Source organism: Callorhinus ursinus, unplaced genomic scaffold (genome assembly GCF_003265705.2).
Source record: "Callorhinus ursinus isolate GAN/ISIS: 27379988/994484 unplaced genomic scaffold, GSC_fseal_2.0 scaffold71, whole genome shotgun sequence".
Taxonomy (NCBI): Eukaryota; Metazoa; Chordata; class Mammalia; order Carnivora; family Otariidae; genus Callorhinus; species Callorhinus ursinus.
The window spans coordinates 386,022-405,907 of NW_027397133.1; the positions used below are offsets into that span (position 1 = coordinate 386,022).

A 19,886-nucleotide genomic window follows, 5' to 3' on the forward strand; every position below is an offset into this window, starting at 1 on the left:
ATGAGTGTGTGTGGCTATCGGGTAATCTTCTGTAAAGGGCCAGATGGTACATATTTGCAGCTTGCAGGCCACTGGAGCCCAGGGGCAGTCATAGACCACACATCAGCACAGGAGCCTGGCTGTGTCCAATAAAACTTTTATTTAAAAGAGCAGGTGGCCGACACTATTTGGCTGATGGCCAGTTTGCTGACTCCTGGTGTAAATGATTACGAACCTGTATAAAAATACAAAAAAGTCCATAATGAAGGCTTAACACTGGTCATTTATGGAGCTGTTCACCAGAGATGGTGGAGGTGGAAAGAAATGGGGGGTGGGGTGGGGTGGATAGAGCTGAGCGGGTCATGAAAGAGGAAAGGTGCCCTGTGAGGACCAGTATACGTTACAAAATCACATTTATACATTTACCAAAAAAGTACATTCACGTGTCAAGACAGGCATACCTCGGAGACACTGCAGGTTCAGTTTCAGGCCACGCGATAAAGCGAATATCGCAATAAAACCAAGTGAATTTTTTGGTTTCCCAGTGCATGTGGGGTTATGTCGGCACTACACTGTAGTCTACGACATGTGCAACCACGTTACGCCTGAGAAAAGTGTATACTTATTAAAAAACACTTCATTGCTAAAAAAAGCCAACCATCTTCTGAATTTGTAATCACTGATCACAGATCACCACAACCAACAGAGTAAGAATGAAAAACTTGGAAATATTCCAAGAATGACCAACATGTGACAGAGACATGATGGGAGCAAATACTGTCGGAAAAATAGCACTGTGACTTGGCAGGGCTGCTACAAACCACTGAATTTATAAAAACACAGTATCTGCAAAGCACGATAAAATGAGGTAGCTATGCCTGTATATATGAAGAAATAATTATTGACTGTGCAATCTCAGGATATATTCAATTAAGAATAAATTTGATACATAATTACAGTAGATCCTTTAAAAAAGCATATAATCTTCCCACACCTCTGCTATGCAGTGAATCCTACAACAAACGCTACAGAACTGAGCGTTATGTAGGTGTATATACGTATCTATGTATGTATATGCTGACCTGACCATATAAACACATACACACACCTACTGTTTGGTCATTCAATTTGCTAGTACGTTGAAAATACGGATATTCCATATTCAACAGGGTTATCACTAATTTCTCACAAATTTTTCTATAAACGATCTGGTAAAAGTCTGTCTTGTACTATCTAGAGCAAAACACTTCTCAATGTGTTAGTCAGGGTTTCTTCCCAGATGAATTTTATAATCCTTAAACGAAGCTAGTACAAATATGGACATTTACCCTCATTCTTAAAAGTTGTTTTCTGAGGGGCGGTCATTTCTTTCATATCAAATAATGTGTAACTCTGCAACATGCAGTGCATTCCTGGAGTTTTTCAGAATCAGGGATTCTATAACCTACGACTGAATCTGGCGCTTGGGAGGTATTTTTTCTTCTTCGAGAAATTTAGAGTTTGGTTCATTTATGTGTATGCCGACGCATACGAGGAACTGATTTCTGGGTAAAGCCTTTCACACAATAACTGCTTTAATAAGACCTGTCTCTAGTATGAGTAGTTTGGTGTTTATTAAAATTGGATCTGTTGTTGAAGGCCTTCCCACACTGAGAACATACGTAGGGCATCTCTCCCGTGTGAATCCGCTGATGCACTTGGAGCTGTGGTTTCCTGCTGAAGGATTTCCCACAGTCACAGCATTCATAAGGCTTCTCTCCAACATGCGTTCTCTGATGTGCCATCAATTCTGATCTCTGGAGAAAGGCGTTCCCACATTTGTAACAGGCAAAGGTTTTCTCTCTGGTGTGCGTCATCTGATGTTTGTGGAAATTTGACCTGCCATTGAAGGCCTTCCCACATTCGGTGCACACATAGGGTTTCTCTCCGGTGTGAATCCGCTGATGCTCTTTGAACTGTGACTTGGAAGTGAAGGCTTTCCCACAGTCGCTGCATTTGTAAGGCTTCTCCCCGGTGTGAGTTCTCTGATGCATGCTGAGTATGGACTTCTGGTTGAAGGCTTTCCCACAGTCACTGCATACGTGTTGTCTTTCTCCGGTGTGAATTTTCTGGTGGATGTTGAGGTGTGACTTCTGGGTAAAGGCTTTTCCACAGTCACTACATTCGTAAGGCTTCTCCCCAGTATGAATTCGGTGATGTATATCAAGCTGTGACTTGGAAATGAAGGCTTTCCCACAGCTGTGGCATGGGTAAGGTTTCTCTCCGGTGTGGCCTCTCTGATGAACAGTCAGATGCGCCTTCTGGACAAAGGCCTGCCCGCACTCAATGCACACGTAGGACTTCTCCCCCGAATGGATTCTCTGGTGCAAGCTGAGCGTTGACTTCTGGGTGAAGGCCTTCCCGCATTCGCCGCATGCGTACTGGCGCTCACCCGTATGAATCTTCTGATGGATGGCGAGGGTTGAATTCTGGGAGAAGCCTTTCCCACATTCGCTGCATTCGTAGAGTTTCCCACTAGTGTGAGTCCTCTGATGTCTGAAGAGAGATAACATCTGGAAAAAGGCTTTCCCACATTCGTGGCATTTATGGGACTTCTTTCTCGTGTGCGTTTTCTGGTGTGTGATCAGTTCTGATCTCTGAATGAAGACCTTCCCACACTCCTTACAGATGTAAGGAATGTTACCTGTGTGATCTGTCAGATATACACCGAGCTTTGGTTGCGGGGTGAAGCCCTTTGCGCATCTGCTGCATTCCTGGAGGTTTTCTACGCTATGGAATCTCTGCTGCTCGAGGGGTGGCTTCTGGGGGAAGCCCCTCCCACACTCAGCACATTTATCGGGTTTCTCCTGATTATGAATGTGATGCTGTGTGCAGGACTGTTTATAGCTGAGGACTTTCGTACATTGATCCCCATCACAGAAGTTCTCTCCTGGATGAATATGCTTGCAGCCAGCACGGGAAGAGCTACGGGTGAACAGCTGGCCAGAGCCAACAAGCTCATCAAGGCGTTCTGTGCGGTCGCTTTGATTTTGATGATTTACTTCTAGGTTAGGCTTCAAACTTTTTGCAAATGAGCAATGTTTATGAGGTCTTTTTTGTGAAGAAACAAGGTGGGGCCTCACATGAATGATTTTTCCAGGGTCCTTCCGTTCACAGTCTCTCTCTGTATCCAGTGTTTTCCTGTTGAGGAAAGCCCCACGCTGTGCAGGTTCATTTTGCTTCCACTGACTCCTCACTGTACGACTGGCATGTTCCCACAGGTCTTCTGAAATGGAACACCACGAACCATCTCTTGTGACTTCACTTTCCTTATCATTGTGAAATGAAGCTTTTTCAAATATTTTCTGTTGGGAGGTTTTAAGTCCAAACACCACTTCTAGAGGAGAAAAAGAAGATGAAAGAGACTCGAGTTAGCAGAGGATGGAGGACAAATCATAGGAGCGGACTGAGGGTGAATACAAATTGCTGAGTCATGATAATAATGATGATGGTGATGGTGACGACGAGAGGAGACAGCCACCCTGCCTTCATTATGTGTCGCCTGTCTGCATGCAGCACGGAGCATGTGCCAAATAGCGTTCTACATTGTGCGCATGGAAACTCTTTTAAATCCTCACAACCCTGCACAAGGTAACTGCGCTTACTCTCCCTGTTTCACAGATGAACAGGAGGAGGCACAGAATCTCTAAGTAACTGGGGCGCCTGGGTGGCTCAGTCGTTAAGCGTCTGCCTTCGGCTCAGGTCATGATCCCAGGGTCCTGGGATCGAGCCCCACGTCGGGCTCCCTGCTCAGCAGGAAGCCTGCTTCTCCCTCTCCCACTCCCCCGCTTGTGTTCCCTTTCTCGATGTCTCTCTGTCATATAAATAAAAATCTTAAAAAGAAAAAAAAAGAATCTCTAAGTAATTGACCAAAATCACCCTCCGGAGCTCTGGGGAAAATCAGATTAGAATTTCTAATTCTAAACTGGCTCCACTTACACAGGCATGCGGTCTAGATACCCATACACACACCTACGATGACAGAAAATACAAGGGTGTGACAGGGCAACATCTGGGAACAGCCAAGGCTTGAAAAGGAGGGGCTCAGAGGATGGCTCTTCATTAACTTTCAGATCTAAATTATCACCAACTTCCCAGTTTACTCTCACTTGTTAGAAACAATACCAAATCCATCTGCCCTATAAATCCTCTGGAGAAGTAAGAAAGCTCCAACTCTGACATGGCCAAGCAGTGAAAGAATACCTGTGCCCAAATTCAACTCTCCAGGAAGCTGAAATGTGTTTGCTTGAACCTATAAACTTATAACCCAAGAAAAGTACATTGGAAGAGTGGACAAGGGGCGCCTGGATGGCTCAGTCAGTTGAGCGTCTGCCTTAAGCTCAGGTAATGAATACCAGGGTCCTGGGATCGAGCCCCACATCCAGCTCTCTGCTCAGTGGGGAGCCTGCTTCTCTCTCTCTCTCTCCCTCTGCCTGGCGGTCTGCCTTGTGCACTGTCAAATAAACAAAATCTTTAAAAAAAAAAAAAAAAAAAAAAAAAAAAAAGAGCGGACAAGCAAGCTGTCCCCTGAAATCTGCGTCACCCTCTTCCATAGAAGTTAATTGTGACCAGGTATGTGGCTGCCAAGCTACGTAACAGTTCCCAGTGCCCTTGCAATGAGGTGGGACAGTGAGGCTGTTTCTGCTGATGGGAGTATGCATACGACGTTATGCACCACTTCTGGCCTGGGTGGTGAGACCACAAGCTTCTCAATACCCTCCACCCCTTTTCTGCCTAGTAGATCCTGCCTTTGGATGCCAGGCACAATCACACAGATCGACAGCATCATAAAGCAGAGTACAACAACAGCAAGGGAAGAACTTAATACACCTGAAGAATACAAGAAATGAAGCTTCCTGGTGACCTGCTTGTTTTAACTGTTTTACAGGAAAGAAATTATTCTAGACATTATCACACTGACCCTTGGTCTCTCCGTTAACTTTCAACCTTACACTACCTAATATACCATTTTTCCCACCAAGAATGGGAGTCACTGATCATCAAATTTACTAGTACAGAACAGATACTAAAGAGAAAAAGAGGGGCGCCTGGCTGGCTTAGTCGGTAGAGTACACGACTCTTGATCTCAAGGTTGTGAGTTTGAGCCCCATGTTTGGTGTAGAGATTACTTAAAAATAAAATCTTTAAAAAAATGTGTGGTAAAAAACATGTAATATAAAATTTATGATCTCAACCATCTTAGGCTCATGCCCAGATATTTAGTTTTCTTAGATAGTATATATTTTCTACCTTTACGTACATCATACATATGTCTCTGTTGCAGACATGGAAGAAAATAGGAACCCAACGGAATAGAGCATGAGCGACGAAACTCTTCAGCTACACTTAGAAATATGTGGCCACGATGCTGTCACTGAAAAGACTTTGTTAATCCTACATAGTAATAACTCTATTTTTCTATCAAAATCTCAGGAAAAAAACAAAGTATCAGTAAAATCTGTCAATGACATTTTGACTGACCTCATCAATGACTGGAATCCACAAAACCCATTAGGAACAAAAACACAAGCAGGAGGAAACGGGAGCTAACTTATGGGAGATCAGTGGAATTAAGAAAAAGGGTCAACTAAATTGCACATTCAAAAAAATGGTTGGATTCCTTTTCTTTCTTTCTTTCTTTTTTTTAAAAAGAGTTTTATTTATTTTTGACAGAGTGTACAAGCAGGGGAAGCAACAGGAAGAGGGAGACAGAGAAGAATGTGGGGCTCGATCCCAGGACCCCAGGATCATGACCTGAACCGAAGGCAGATGCTTAACCACCTGGGCCACCCAGGCGCCCCAAAAATGGTTGGATTCCTAAATAAGAAGACTGAGGTGGAAGAGCCAAGACACGCAGGAGACTCTGGCAAAATGTGTAAGGCGAGAAGCATGTTTGATTTGAGGATTCCAATTTCTGATCTCCCAAAAATAGAGGAAGTGAGTCATCCCATGGGAAGTGTACACCCTGTGGTCGAATAAGGTAAGAGAATGGTTTAGGCACAGGGACTGGAGGGGGTTGATCCAGGGATCACCAGAAAAAACTGAGGCCTGGGTGTTCCGAATGGAAGGGCCCTTGAAGGTAATTCTTATACGAAGGGATGATCAGAGGGAAGCATGGGGGCCCTGAACTGCAGGTGCCACAATCTGGGGAAAGGAAGAAAGAAGATCCAGCACAGAAAAGAAAAACCAATGAATTCAGGGGACAAATCAAAAGGAAAAAAGACCTTGAGAAAAAACTCCATGGACACAAGATGACAAAAGCCATGTACAGATGGAAAACCCAATCAGATGACAGATATGAGGAGATGCTCTAACATCTAAAAATGAAATTAAAACAAGAAACAGCCCTATCGCCTATCACATGGGCCATGAGCAATCTGATAAACGCCATGCTGGCAAGCAAGACGCATAAATGGGAATCCTTGTGCATTCTCCCATGAAAGCATAGGTTATGCAGCTCATCTGAAGAGCAGAATGGTTTCCTTAATCACATTAACTACACTTCTACCCAGGGGTCGGGGAATCCCATTCCTGAGTGTTCACCTCTGAGAAATTCTTACACCTTCCCCTAAGGGGCATTTACAAGATAATGTATTGCAGCGTTAGTCAGAAACTGGGAGCGGGAGGCAACATACAGCCCACCATCGTGGGGACAGTGTGGCAAGTTGAATAACGCCCCCCCCACCCCCGCCAAAGATATGCACGTCGGCCAGGTAGTAGTCACTCACCTCGATGCCTCTGATGTGGGAGCTGAGCCCCTCTTATCCATGACTTCTTTCCTTTTTCCATCCTGGAAATGATCTCTGGGTTGGGAATATGATACCCTGTTAATGAGAAAGGATCTCTGATTTGGATGTGGTCTGGGGCTTTACAGGTCATTCAGCGAACCTTTGTATTGGCTCATCAGAAAAGTCAACATCTTTCACTAGGAACAAAGTGATAGTCAAAGGTGTCCTAAAGGAATGAACAATCCAGGACAAATCAAAGGCAAACAGATTACATACTTCAGATGCCCTACTGCGTTCCACAACAAGGAAGGAAATCTCAACGAGGTCCATCCAAGATTCCCGGGTCAGGTGTGCTCACCCACGGAGAGGAGGTGGCTGTAGATCTCCAGCATCACGTCCCAGTACAGGCATCTCTGGGCAGGGTCCAGTTGCTGCCACTCCTCCCTGCTGAAGTCCATGGTCACGTCCTCAAATGACACCAATCCCTGTAACAACACACCCTGATGTCAATTACTCATTACCGGTGAATAGAAATGCTACTGGTAGACTTGTTTTTAATCATTTTTCACCACAATCTATATGGCTTTCCACTAACCCACCCATTTCATATTGTATTTTGGGGGGGACGTTAAAAAAAGTTTCTAGCAATATCCTGCCATCTACTGGGCCGGTCTTCGTTCTAGTTTTCTGGCATAGAGCTCCTAAAACCCTTGAAATTTCCTAAGTGAGGAGAGTGATACAGGGTAGTCTTTTCTTATGCCAGTGAGGTAAGTTTTGGAAATGGGGGGCTGGTTGCCAGGGGAACCAACCAAGTGATGAGAGGACTGAACTTCAGACAGCAACAGGTAATGGACATGATGGGTTCCCTCATGTCAAGGGAGGGAGGCTGTAATTTTACCCAGGCTGCATGACTGAGAAACAAAACCAGTCAGCACAGCCTGACGTGACAAGCCTTCACAAAATTCATAGAGGAACCCCTGCGACATGTTATCATGCTCATCGGCTACCACGTCCTGAAGCCACTGCCAAACCACGAGCTGCATCCTGCTTGTCATGCTGCTCCTGAGGCTGAAGTTTGGGACCTGAGCCTGACCACCCCAGATAAGGGTACAGAACTTGCGGGTTTTGTCTATTTAACCCTAAACCTTCCCCCTTTTGTAGCCGAAGGCTGTTATCTCCCCAGTTTGCAAACTGTATGGCAATGAAGCTTTCCTTCGCCTGGGATCAAATCTTCGAATTCCAGGAATTTCTGCTGACAAATTGTAGGACACCCAGCTGGTGTCACAGGGAAGTGCTTAGTGTGGGGGAAAAAAATCCCCACACGTTTGGTGACCAGAAGAGTCAGAAGCGCAGTGTTCTGTGTGTGTAAAGGAGACACGCAGGAGAAGCGATTTTCCTTTACTGATCTGACCAAAAGCTGAGCCCCCTCCTGGAAGGGTGGGCGTGAGGATATGAAAGAGCGCTCAATCGAAACTCCAAACTGAGGTAGCTCTTTCCAGTTCTAGACCAAATTCCAACATACGTGTGGAAGGAGGGATGCCCCCGTCCCCTTGCCAAGCAGGTCTCCTACAGTGGGGTGGCCTACAATTCAACTCAATTCTAACACCATCTACCTGGAGGTGGCGTCAGATCCCACAGGGGAGGGCTCAGTCCTACATGACTGCCCCACCCCTGGAGGAGCCCGTCACAAGCCCAGGCTGTCACCTGTACCTCTGACTGGCTGGCTTACACTAGGGGTTTCCACGACCCCCTTCTTGGACTCAATTAGTATGCCAGAGCAGCTCAAAGATTTAAGGAAACCCGTTTACTCACTAGGATCACCGGTTTATGATAAAAGATAGTAAAAGATACGAATCAAGAACCAGATGAAGAGGTGCACAGGGCAAGGTATGTGGGAGCTTCCATGCCCCCTCCAGGTGAACCACTCTCAGGGTACCTCCACGTGCTCACCAACCGGGAAGCTCCCCAAACTCACTGGATGTTTACGGAGGCTTTATTACATAGTCATGATTGAGTAAATCACTGGCCTTTGGTAACTGATTCCACTTCCAGCCCCTCTCCCCTCTCTGGGGGTGCAGAGGTGGGACTGAAAGTCCCCACCCTCTAATCACAGGGTTGGTTCCCTTGGCAACCACCACCCTTGGGGGATTTCCAAACTTCACCTTATTTACACAAACCCAGTTGTGGTGGAAAGGGGTTTGTTATAAACAACAAGACACACACTTCACCTTTATGGCTCTGAAGCTTTTTTTTCCCTGCCAAGAACTGAAGACAAGACTAAATATTGTGACAAAAGATGCTCCCACTGCTTATAGCTCAGGAAATTCCAAGGATTTGGGGAGCTGTGCTGGACGATGACCAAATATACAGGTTTCTCATAAATCCCAGTATCACGTAGCTGTGTAAGGGTGTCATTAAAAGACTGGGAGGTAGGGCGCCTGGGTGGCTCAGTCGTTAAGCGTCTGCCTTCGGCTCAGGTCATGATCCCGGGGTCCTGGGATCGAGTCCCACATCAGGCTCCCTGCTCAGCAGGAGACCTGCTTCTCCCTCTCCCACTCCCCCTGCTTGTGTTCCTGCTCTCGCTGTGTCTCTGTCAAATAAATAAAATCTTAAAAAAAAAAAAAAAGACTGGGAGGTAAATACCCACATATTTAGTTAATAGGGTAAAAATTCATTGCCTGAGGAGAAAGACAATCTTGACAGCTGTTATTTTATTTATTTATTTAAGCTGGAACACGTGATCTTATGGAGACCAGGGAACTAGATTACACCTTCTTGCTATAACAAGCTCATACTGTGAGGGGTGCCTGGGTGGCTCAGTTGGTTAAGCGACTGCCTTCGGCTCAGGTCATGATCCTGGAGTCCCGGGATCGAGTCCCGCATCGGGCTCCCTGCTCAGCGGGGAGCCTGCTTCTCCCCCAACCCTCCCCCCTCTCATGTACTCTCTCTCTCTCTCATTCTCACTCTCTCAAATAAATAAATAAATCTTTAAAAAAAAAACAAAACAAGCTCATACTGTGTCACACCATTTAGATCATCTGCCACAGGGCGCTGCTTGCAAAGACAGCCGTTTTTATTTACAAGCTGACTGAAAATCTGAATTAGCAAAAGGAGTTATCTACTGAAATGGCAAAATGAAAACGAGGGCAAGCAGACAAAATTATTTTCATCATATAAAAGGGAATGAGCTAATATGAAGTAACCTGTATCATAACACCCACTTGAACATGCTTTCAATCACACTCTTAACAATTCACCTACATCAATGCAAAATGAAAGGCATTTTCCTACAATTTAATTTTTTTTAAAAAGATTTATTTTGACAGAGAGAGGCATAGCGAGAGAGAGGGAACACAAGCAGGGGGAGTGGGAGAGGGAGAAGCAGGCTTCCCGCGGAGCAGGGAGCCCGATGTGGGACTCGATCCCAGGACCCTGGGGTCATGACCTGAGCCGAAGGCAGACGCTCAACGACTGAGCCACCCAGGTGCCCCTCCTACAATGTAATTTTTTTGTCACCCTTTATGTGCTTAATTGTGTTTCCCCTCCAAGCTCCTCCCACCCCCCCAAATTCTTATGTCAAAGTCCTATCCCCCAGTACCTCAAAATGTGCCTGTATTTGGAGACACGCTCTTTAAAGAGGTAACTAAGTTAAAATGAGGTCAGTAAAGTGGGCCCTAGTCCAATATGACCAGGGGTCCTTATAAGAAAAGGAGATTAAGAGACAGACCCCCACAGAAGGAAGACTGTGTGAGGACACAGTCAGAAGACGTCCATCTACAAGCCAAGGAGATACCACAGAAGGAACAACCCTGTTGACACCTTGATCTTGGATTTCTAGCCTCTGGAATTACAAGAAAATAAATTTCTGTTTAAACCACCCAATCTGTGGTCCTTTGTTACAACAGCCCTAGTGAGCTAACACAGTCACACAATAAAGATCTCGACAATTTTGTTTCAAATTTGGGTGTTTTACATTTTCATTTTAAGAATGACTTTTAAATATTTGGGGCAGTATCTTTTAATTTTTAAATGATTTTTACTTGGCATTTACTGTAATAGTTTTAATGGTGCTTTCAATGTTTTCTATTATCAAATGTTTCTGTCGGCAGAGATGACTTAATACATTACTGAAACATATAATCTCATAATGTATTGGTTCACAATGGTAATAAACCATGCATTTATTATGTTTTTTAAAAACAGAACATCTCTCTGTAACTTTGATTATAAACCTATCACAGGTCAACAATGCACTCGTTGTTTTAAAACACAGTGTCTTTAAATACACAGACTAAGGGGCACCTCGGTGGCTCAGTCACTTAAGCATCTGACTTCAGCTCAGGTCACGATCTCGGGGTCCTGGGATGGAGCCCTGAGTCAGGCTCTGCCCCCAGTGGAGAGTCTGCTTCTCCCTCTCCCTCTCCCTCTGCCCCTTCCCCTGCTCGTGCTCACACTCTCTCTTCCTCTCTCTCTCTCTCTCTCTCGCTTGCTCTCAAATAAATAAATAAATAAAATCTTTAATAAATAAATAAATACACAGACTAACTTGGAATTTCAGGAAATCTTGAGTATACCCAAGAATCTTCCTTTCTCTTTCCCAATATCAAATATTATATCCGTGGGCAATTTGGAAACACTATTCCCTGGCATTTGTATTCATCTTTTGAAACAGGAAAAACCACACATGTCCTTAAAACACAGTTTTTGCTCTAGTAGCCTATGATTCTATAAACCATGAGGACAGAGGGGAAACGAGCCAACCCCCACCAAGCAGGTAAGAAGTCAGATAGGGACCAGCTGAGAATATGCACAGACCCAATGGTGGATGAAGGATCTTCTGAGCTGAGCAGGAAGGAATTAGCATTTCCCTGCCAGTGGCTGGGGCTTCCCACCCAGATCAGGGGCTACCTTCTCTCCTTCCTTTGCCCCAGGACCAGCCCTCTACAACATACCCTCCTCCATCAGCCTGCACAGTTTCCTCCATTATACAGAAGGCCTGTAAATGAGGGGACATCAGCCCCCGTGGGCCGCTCTCAGCAGGAGGATGCACACGGTCTCAGCAACGGGGGTCCAGAATCTGCTGCTTCTCATGTCTGCCCTCAAATTCTGGAGAACCGTCCCTGGGGCTCCTCCTGCTTACCTCACATGGTCCACCCTGCTCCTGTGGACGCAGGACCTGGCACCTTTGGGGCAAATTCTCGTCAGCAGGCATGTCTCCCCTGGGCTTCACTTCTCTGTTTCTCTTGCTGACGACTCCGCTTTTCCCAGGACCTCGAAGCTGGGTGGGCATCTGGAGGCTTTGATCAGAGCTGCTGGGGAACGTCTGGCTAGGCTGTGGAGAGAGACCCGCAGCCTCAATGATGTGGTCTGACCCATGGGCTCTGCAAAGCCACCAGGAAGTCCTGGAGAGGCAATGCTCACATGGTCACTCCTCTAACATGTGCTCCACACAAATATTTTTGAGGGTCCTTAGGGGAAGGCCATGGGCTAGACACTATGGAATAAAACTTCAGAGGGGCGCCTGGGTGGCTCAGTTGGTTAAGCGACTGCCTTCGGCTCAGGTCACGATCCTGGAGTTCCGGGATCGAGTCCCACATCGTGCTTCCTGCTCAGCAGAGAGTCTGCTTCTCCCTCTGACCCTCTTCCCTCTCGTGCTTTCTATCTCTCATTCTCTCTCTGTCCCAAATAAATAAATAAAATCTTAAAAAAAAAAAAAAAACTTCAGAAGAACTCAGGCAGTTACTAACCAGGGTAAAATAAAAGACGAAGAGTTCTGGGGTGCCTGGGTGGCTCAGAGTCAGTTAAGCGGTCAACTCTTGATTTCAGCTCAGGTCATGATCTCGGGGTCCTGGGACCGAGCCCCCGTCAGTCTCTGCATTCAGTGGGAAGTCCGCTTTGGGATTCTCTCTCTCCCTCTGGCCCTCCCTGCACTCGTTTTCTCTAAAATAAATCTTACACAAAACACAAAGAGTTTGGACTACATGAAGGTTTAATTGTAACTCTGCCACCTTTCAGCCTTGAGAATATGAAGATACTACTTTAACTGTCATTTCCAAAATGAGGATGCACATTTTTATCGCAGGCATCGGGACATGTGATGAATCTTATTGAGCGTTCAGCACCTGCCTGGCATGTGGTAAATACGCTGTTTAATTTTCACATAACCCTGTCCACTAAACATCACGATCGTCATGATGCCCATTCTGAGGCACGAGGACGAGGAGACTGAAGCCGTTACATGCTTTGCCTTACGGTCAGTCTGCAGAGGGAAGAAAAGATCATCAGGCCTTCCTCTGCCTCGTTGCACACTGCACACAGCTGCCTCTCTCTCATGTGGTCCCCTCCATGGTCAGCTTCCATAAACACCACTTCCATTTCCTGTTGCCTGCAGAGAGCGGAGGCTCTGAGGTGGTCATGCTGGTATGTCCGTGCAAGCTTCTGGACATTTCAGTGCCCATCCTAGACAGCCCAGACTTTCCTATTTTTTTCTTATTAAAATATTTTATTTACCATTTTTTAATTAATTTTATTTTATTATGTTATGTTAGTCACCATACATTACATCATTAGTTTTTGATGTAGTGTTCCAGGATTCATTGTCTGCCTAAATATTTTATTTTTAAGTAATCTCTACACCCAAGGTGGGGCTCGAACTTACAATCCGCAGATCGAGTCACACGCTCAACCGACTGAGCAGCCAGGTGCCCCATAACAAAGCCAAAACTTAAATTTCCTGTCCTCAACCCCCACCTTCACCTGGAAAACCTGCAGACATGCACCAGGACCCTAGATCACTTACCACGCCTTGACTGTACATAAGGAATTGCCCCCCAACTCCACACCCAAATGCAGTCACTGACAGCCCTGACCTCCAGATATCCCCCCGGAGTGGACCACAGGACTGCCAGAAGGTCACGAAATACCCCCCAGTAACTGACACAGCCCAGGCTACGCTCGCTGCCAAGAGGTCTCCCAGGGAGTGTGATTTCCACAGGACCCCGAATAATTCCCAACATGGGGTTCCAATTAGTGCACCCCAATAGGAAATCATCATCCATCTGTTCAACTGCCAATTACTGACCATGTCCACAGGGAGCTGAGGAGGGGCCTCAGAAACCCCTATAACTGACCACCCAGCCCTGCAGTCCATCGGCTCCCACATGCTACCCTTAGCACCCCACTGATTTCTGGAGGTCCCCAAACACTGCTCTCCGATGTTACAAGGGGACCCTCAAAGTCCTCCAATCCCTGAAGCTCCTGCTCCCAATCGCCGCCGCCAGAGTCACTCCCCGAACGTCCCCAACTCCACCTACTAAGGCCCGCTCCGGAAGCATGTTCGCCGTCCTCAAGTGAGCAAGTTCCAAGGACCAACAATACAAAATTTGATACTAAAACACACTTGGGGGACGCCTGGGTGTCTCGGTTGGTTGAGCGTCTGACTTCGACTCGGGTCAAGGTCTCAGGGTCCTGGGATCGAGCCCCGCGATGGTCTCCCTGTTCAGCGGAAGCCTGCTTCTCCCTCTTCCCCCTGCTCGTACTCTCTCTCTCAAATAAAATAAATTAAAGAAAATCTTACACACACACACACTTAAGAGTTTAAATTCCCAGAACACTTACACACATACAGGAAATACGCAAAGCCTGAAAATGACCGAGCCAATCACCCGATTCGGATTAGAAAACGCCACTCATCCCACAGCACCCCTTCACTGAGGACCCCGTCACTCACTCCGCAGACCCTCGTGCCCCTCACACTCACCCCAAGCCGAGTTCCCCTCACAGACCCCACAGGATCTCCACTGCTAATGTCCCAAAACACCTCAGCCTCCCACACCGGCGACGCAGAGGTCAGGAGTAGTTAACAACCTAAGCGAAATGGCCGCGCTGGGCCACTTCCGGTCTGGGTTAGACTCCCGGCCGGGAGTGAACGGTGCGCATGCTCGGTAGAAGTTGTGACGCCAAACTCTGCCAATAGTTATCATGGCGTCTTACGGAAGCCAGGTATTCTGTCCTCTTCCCTACCACGACTCCCCGTGTTCAGAGAGGCTCATGGGAGCTCAGCGGGTGTTGAGCCTGGCAGACAAGGCCCTCTCCATCACCAGACTCCCCCGGAGGCAGCTCCAACCGCAGGCTCTGACGACTGGGTAGGCTATGGGCTTGCCTCTCCAGGGTCCTGCTCAGCCGGGCAGGGGTTGCTGACAATCACGCAGACCAAACCCAGGGATTGGCCCTTCAGGACTGATAAGAGCCACTCCCCAGTGCTTCGCAGGTGAGAGAAGAGACAAAGTCAGACCCAGTGTTCAGAAGTAGTTTGTTTATAAGTTCTGCATACATTCACTGCAGTAGGTATGATGTGGGGAACAAAGGCAGAAGAAAAATTACTAAATTTCCTTACTACCTACAGCCCACCAAGTCCTTGAAACAGGCAGAGTGACAGTCCTCTAGGGACTCAACTGCCTGGATTGTTACTACTTTGCTAAGGGCAAAAGGCAACCTTAGCCCGACCCCCAGAATTCTGTAAGTCTCTTTTAACATACAAAAATTCCTTTAGAAATTTCCTTTATCTCTAAACCCCCCAAGATACGTGTTGGCAATCATCCCCTAAGCATATGGCCCACTGATATACATCTGAAGGGTCTCGTGACTAAAGTTTTATTAGACGTAATAAATGGCCTTTCCCCAACAATAGCTAGCCCCCTCAAGGTCCTGGAAACCTTGCTTCCAAAATACCTGGGAGCCTTACGCTATCCCTAACCCCCTCCCAACTTGAAAGTATATAGTGGACCACTCTTCATGACCCCAGGACACCTCTTTCTGCCCACGGGTCCTGTCACTGTGCTTTAATAAAATAAACCCACCTTTTTGCACCAAAGACTTTTCAAGAATTCTTTCTTGGCTGTTGGCTTCGAACCCTAACGTCTTTCCTCCAGCAGATGTAATGGTGAAGCACAAAGATTCTGGAGCTGGACTGCCTGGGTTTAAAGCCAGATGTTCAAGTTTGGGCAAGTTAGTTAACCTCTCTGTCCTTCAATTTCCTGTTTCATGAAGTTGAGTATTAAATAATTAAATTATCATAGGCAAAATATTTAAAACAGTGCTGTTACATAATGAGCTGTTACATGAGAAAAATATTCTATTTCATTCATTCAACAAATATTTATTAGGTTCCTATGGTATGCCCAAGAAAAATTGTTTAAGGTCATTGTGTAACTGAACTAACGTGAGCTCCCTCCTTAATGAGTCACAGAAACTGATGTGATCTGAAGTGGGGTTCGAGAGCGGAAGGTCAAGAAGGAATTCTTGAGAGGTTTTCGGTGCAAAAAAAAAAAAAATGTGGTTTTACTAAAGCTAGGGGACAGGACCCAAAGGCAGAAAGAGCTGCACTGGGATTGTTAAGGAGCAATTGTTTATAGGCTTTGGAGTTGGGGGAGGTAAAGACAAAGGAAGTTTCCAAAAGGATTTTCATATGCATGCTAAAGAAGACTTACGGGATCCTGGAGACCTGACTATTGTCAAGCCAAGGTTGTTTTTTTCCCTCTAGCAAGGCATTAACATTAAGACAGTTGGGAGTTCCTGGAGGGAAGTCGTATTCTGCCTACCTCAAGTATTTGTCAATGGGCTGCAAGTTATAAGGAATTTAATTGTATCTACAGTTCCTTTTGCCTTTGTTTTCCACGGTAGAAACTACACCATGTGGAGTTGTCACACAAAGAAACTTTCTTCGCAGCAAATAAAGCGATCACAGGGTATAACTTCCAAAGCTGTGATTCCCCAGTAGGTCCCTTTTATTTAGAGTTAGGATGAATATTTTAAAAGGGGAGTCTTATGGGGTGCCTGGGTGGGCTCAGTCAGTTAAGAGTCGGACTTTTGATTTTTGGCTCTGGTTGGCATCTGGCTTTAAACCCAGGCAGTCCAGCTCCAGAATCTCAGGGTTGTGAGATTGAGCCCCACGATGTCCTTCCCCTGCCCTCCCTCTCTCTCTCAAATAAGTAAATAAATCTTTGGGGGAAAAAAGTCTATTTTTCCATCTACAGCGTTGCAAATGGCAAGATTTCAATTTTTGATGACTGCATAATATTCCATTATATGTATATCACATCTTCTTTACCCATTCATCTGTCAATGACATCTGGGCTCTTTCCATAGTTTGGTTATTGTGGACATTGCTACTATAAACATTGGGGTGCAGGTGCCTGTTCCAATTACTACGTTTGTATCTTTTTTTTTTGCATGTTTTATAATTTTTATTTTATTATGTTATATTAGTCACCATACATTACAGCATTAGTTTTTTTTTTGTTTTTTAAAGATTTTATTTATTTATTTGATAGAGACACAGCGATAGCAGGAACACAAGCAGGGGGAGTGAGAGAGGGAGAAGCAGATCTCCCGCCGAGCAGGGAGCCCGATGTGGGACTCGACCCCAGGACCCTAGGATCATGACCCGAGCCGAAGGCAGACGCCCAACGACTGAGCCACCCAGGCGCCCACAGCATTAGTTTTTGATGTAGTGTTCCATGATTCATTGTTTGCGTATAACACCCAGTGCTCCATTCAGTACATGCCCTCCTTAATGCCCATCACCGGGCTAACCCATCCCCCCACCCCTCTCCCCTCTAAAAACCCTCAGTTTGTTTCTCAGAGTCCATAGTCTCTCATGGTTCATCTCCCCCTCCGATTTCCCCCCCTTCATTTTTCCCTTCCTACTATCTTGTTTTTTTGTTTGTTTGTTTGTTTTTTAACATATGATGTATTATTTGTTTCAGAGGTACAGAGGTGATTCATTAGTCTTACACATTTCACAGCACTCACCATAGCACACACCCTCCCCAATGTCTATCACCCATCCCTCCCACCCCCCACCACTCCAGCAGCCCTCAGTTTGTTTCCTGAGATTAAGAATTCCTCATATCGTGAGATCATATGATACTTGTCTTTCTCTGATTGACTTATTTCGCTTAGCATAATACCCTCTAGTTCCATCCACATAGTTGCAAATGGCAAGATTTTGGGGGTTTTTTGATGGCTGCATAGTATTCCCTTATTTATACATACCCCCACATCTTCTTTATCCATTCATCTGTTGATGGACATCTGGACTCTTTCCATAGTTTAGCTATTGTGGACATTGCTGCTATAAACATTGGGGTGCACGTACTCCTTCAGATCACTACGTTTGTATCTTTGGGGTAAATACCCAATAGTGCGATTGCTGAGTCATAGGGTAGCTCTATTTTCAACTTCTTGAGGAGCCTCCATATTGTTTTCCAGAGTGGCTACACCAGCTTGCATTACCACCAACAGTGTAGGAGGGTTCCCCTTTCTCTGCATCCTCACCAACATCTGTTGCTTCCTGAGTGGTTAATTGTAGCCCTGACTGGTGTGAGGTGGTAACTCATTGTGGTTTTGATTTGTATTTCCCTGATACTGAGTGATGTTGAGCACTTTTTCATGTGTCTGTTGGCCATTTGGATTATCTTCTTTGCAGAAGTGGCTATTCATGTTTTCTGCCCATTTCTTGATTGGATTCTTTGTTCTTTGGGTGTTGAGTTTGATTAAGTTCTTTATAAATTTTGGATACTAGCACTTTATCTGATAGGTTATTTGCAAATACCTTCTCCCATTCTCTCGGTTGTCTTTTGGTTCATTTGACTGTTTACTTTGCTGTGCAAAAAGCTTTTTTTTTTTTAAGATTTTATTTATTTATTTGACAGAGAGAGACACAGTGAGAGAAGGAACACAAGCAGAGGGAGTGGGAGAGGGAGAAGCAGGCTTCCCGCAGAGCAGGGAGCCCGATGTGGGGCTCGATCCCAGGACCCTGGGATCATGACCTGAGCCAAAAGCAGACACTTAACAACTGAGCAACCCAGGTGCCTTGCAAAAAGCTTTGTATCTTGATGAAGTCCCAATAGTTCATTTTTGCCCTTGCTTCACTTGCCTTTGGCGATGGGCTAGGAAGAAATTTCTGCAGCTGAGGCCAAAGAGGTTGCTTCCTGTGTTCTCCTCAAGGATTCTGATGGATTCCTGTCTCACATTTAGGTCTTTCATCCATATCAGGCACTCTTAATGTGTTGTTGGGATATTTAAATGAGTAGGGCACTTTTGGAAAATGTCATGTTGGCTTCAGATGGAATTGGAAGAATCATCTCCACTTCCCACATAACGTATCAATGAGAAATGCATTTTGTTCCAAGTTATAAGAAGGCGGACTTTCAGGAACCTGAATAAATAGGGCTTTATTTTTCTAACATAACACCAAGTCTAGAGATAGGCTGCTAGGGGCTTTGATTCAGCTGCTTGGCAGAGCTCAGTTTAGCCTGCAGGGCAAAGAAGGAGGAGGAGAGGGGCCTGCTCCTCCCCGGTTTTCTCACAGTGTTAAGGGAATCGAGACTATTCTCTGCAGCCCAGAGATGCTGCTGGGGCTTTGGTGGCTGCCACTGTGAGGGCAACAGAGGTCTGAGGAAGAGGTCTGGGTGGGGCTGTGGTCAGACACTCTGTTTGCTACCATGATCCCTGGAGGAGGGAGTAGGTATGATCTGTGTCCTACAGTCAATGTCAGTGAAGGAGGGTCTGTGCATCTAATCCCATTCTGGACTGACTTTGACCTATCAACACCCACTTTCAGATCTTGGAGATGGCTGAGAGACATCACAGTCCTTCTCTGGCCACAAACCCTATCAAAAACCAAAAAGAGAGAACATCCTCTGGGACCCAAGGGCCCCCAGTTGCTCTCTCAGCATCAGAATTTCCAAAATTCAGAAAAGTGGAAATACATTAGGATAGAGAAATATAGGGACACCTGGCTGGCCCAGACAGTGGAGCATGCAGCTCTTGATCTCGGGGTTGTGGGTTCAAGCCCCACACTGGGTGTAGAGATTATTTAAAAACAAAATCCTAAAAAAAAAAAAAAAGATAAAGAAATATGGCTTCCAATATATGACACTCTCTGAATGTGACAAGTAAGAGCCAAGGGTCCCCAGGAAAGGACCCTAGAGATGGAAACACATCTCATCTGGAGGGTAGGGGAGATGTGCAGAGCCCTGAGGCTAATAGAAGGAGCCATTGTAGAGGTTGTGCCCAGGATTCCCACTCCACGGTCTGAGTCTTTTCCTCCAGGGGAAAAGCTGACTTCTCCAGTTT

General features: G+C 45.8%; 2 protein-coding genes across 5 annotated transcripts in view; one reads left to right on the forward strand and one right to left on the reverse strand.

The window, feature by feature from the left end:
- Positions 1-119: 119 nt before the first annotated feature.
- ZNF175 (zinc finger protein 175) lies at positions 120-14,641 on the reverse strand. Of its 2 annotated transcripts, XM_025849515.2 has the most exons (5): positions 14,506-14,641; positions 11,887-12,078; positions 7,105-7,231; positions 6,747-6,842; positions 120-3,355 (listed from the first exon to the last, which is right to left on the reverse strand). In XM_025849515.2, exons 2-5 carry the CDS (start codon positions 12,034-12,036, stop codon positions 1,554-1,556), a joined length of 2,175 nt encoding a protein of 724 aa, XP_025705300.1. In that variant the 5' UTR covers positions 12,037-12,078; positions 14,506-14,641; the 3' UTR covers positions 120-1,553. The 2 variants fall into 2 exon arrangements, with proteins under 2 accessions (XP_025705300.1, XP_073742519.1); XM_073886418.1 differs by lacking the exons at positions 11,887-12,078; positions 14,506-14,641 and having other exon boundaries at positions 7,023-7,152.
- Positions 14,642-14,733: 92 nt separating this feature from the next.
- The window catches only part of LOC112807134 (sialic acid-binding Ig-like lectin 10), a 39,328-nt gene continuing 34,175 nt past the window's right edge, over positions 14,734-19,886 (forward strand). Inside the window, exon 1 of one of the 3 annotated variants that reach the window (XM_073886416.1) lies at positions 14,734-15,015. The gene's annotated coding sequence lies outside the window, so the exon portion shown is untranslated. The remainder of the gene's footprint in view (positions 15,016-19,886) is intronic. The other 2 variants (XM_073886417.1, XM_025849814.2) reach the window with 2 other exon arrangements.

Coding starts and splice junctions, on each gene's coding strand:
- ZNF175 (XM_025849515.2), bottom strand. CDS start 12,036: ATGCCCACCCAGCTTCGAGGTCCTGGGAAAAGCGGAGTCGTCAGCAAG. Junction 6,843..7,104: donor CAGCCACCTCCTCTCCGTGG/GTGAGCACACCT, acceptor TCTCATTAACAG/GGTATCATATTCCCAACCCA. Junction 3,356..6,746: donor CCCACATCAGAGGCATCGAG/GTGAGTGACTAC, acceptor TTTCTCCTCTAG/AAGTGGTGTTTGGACTTAAA.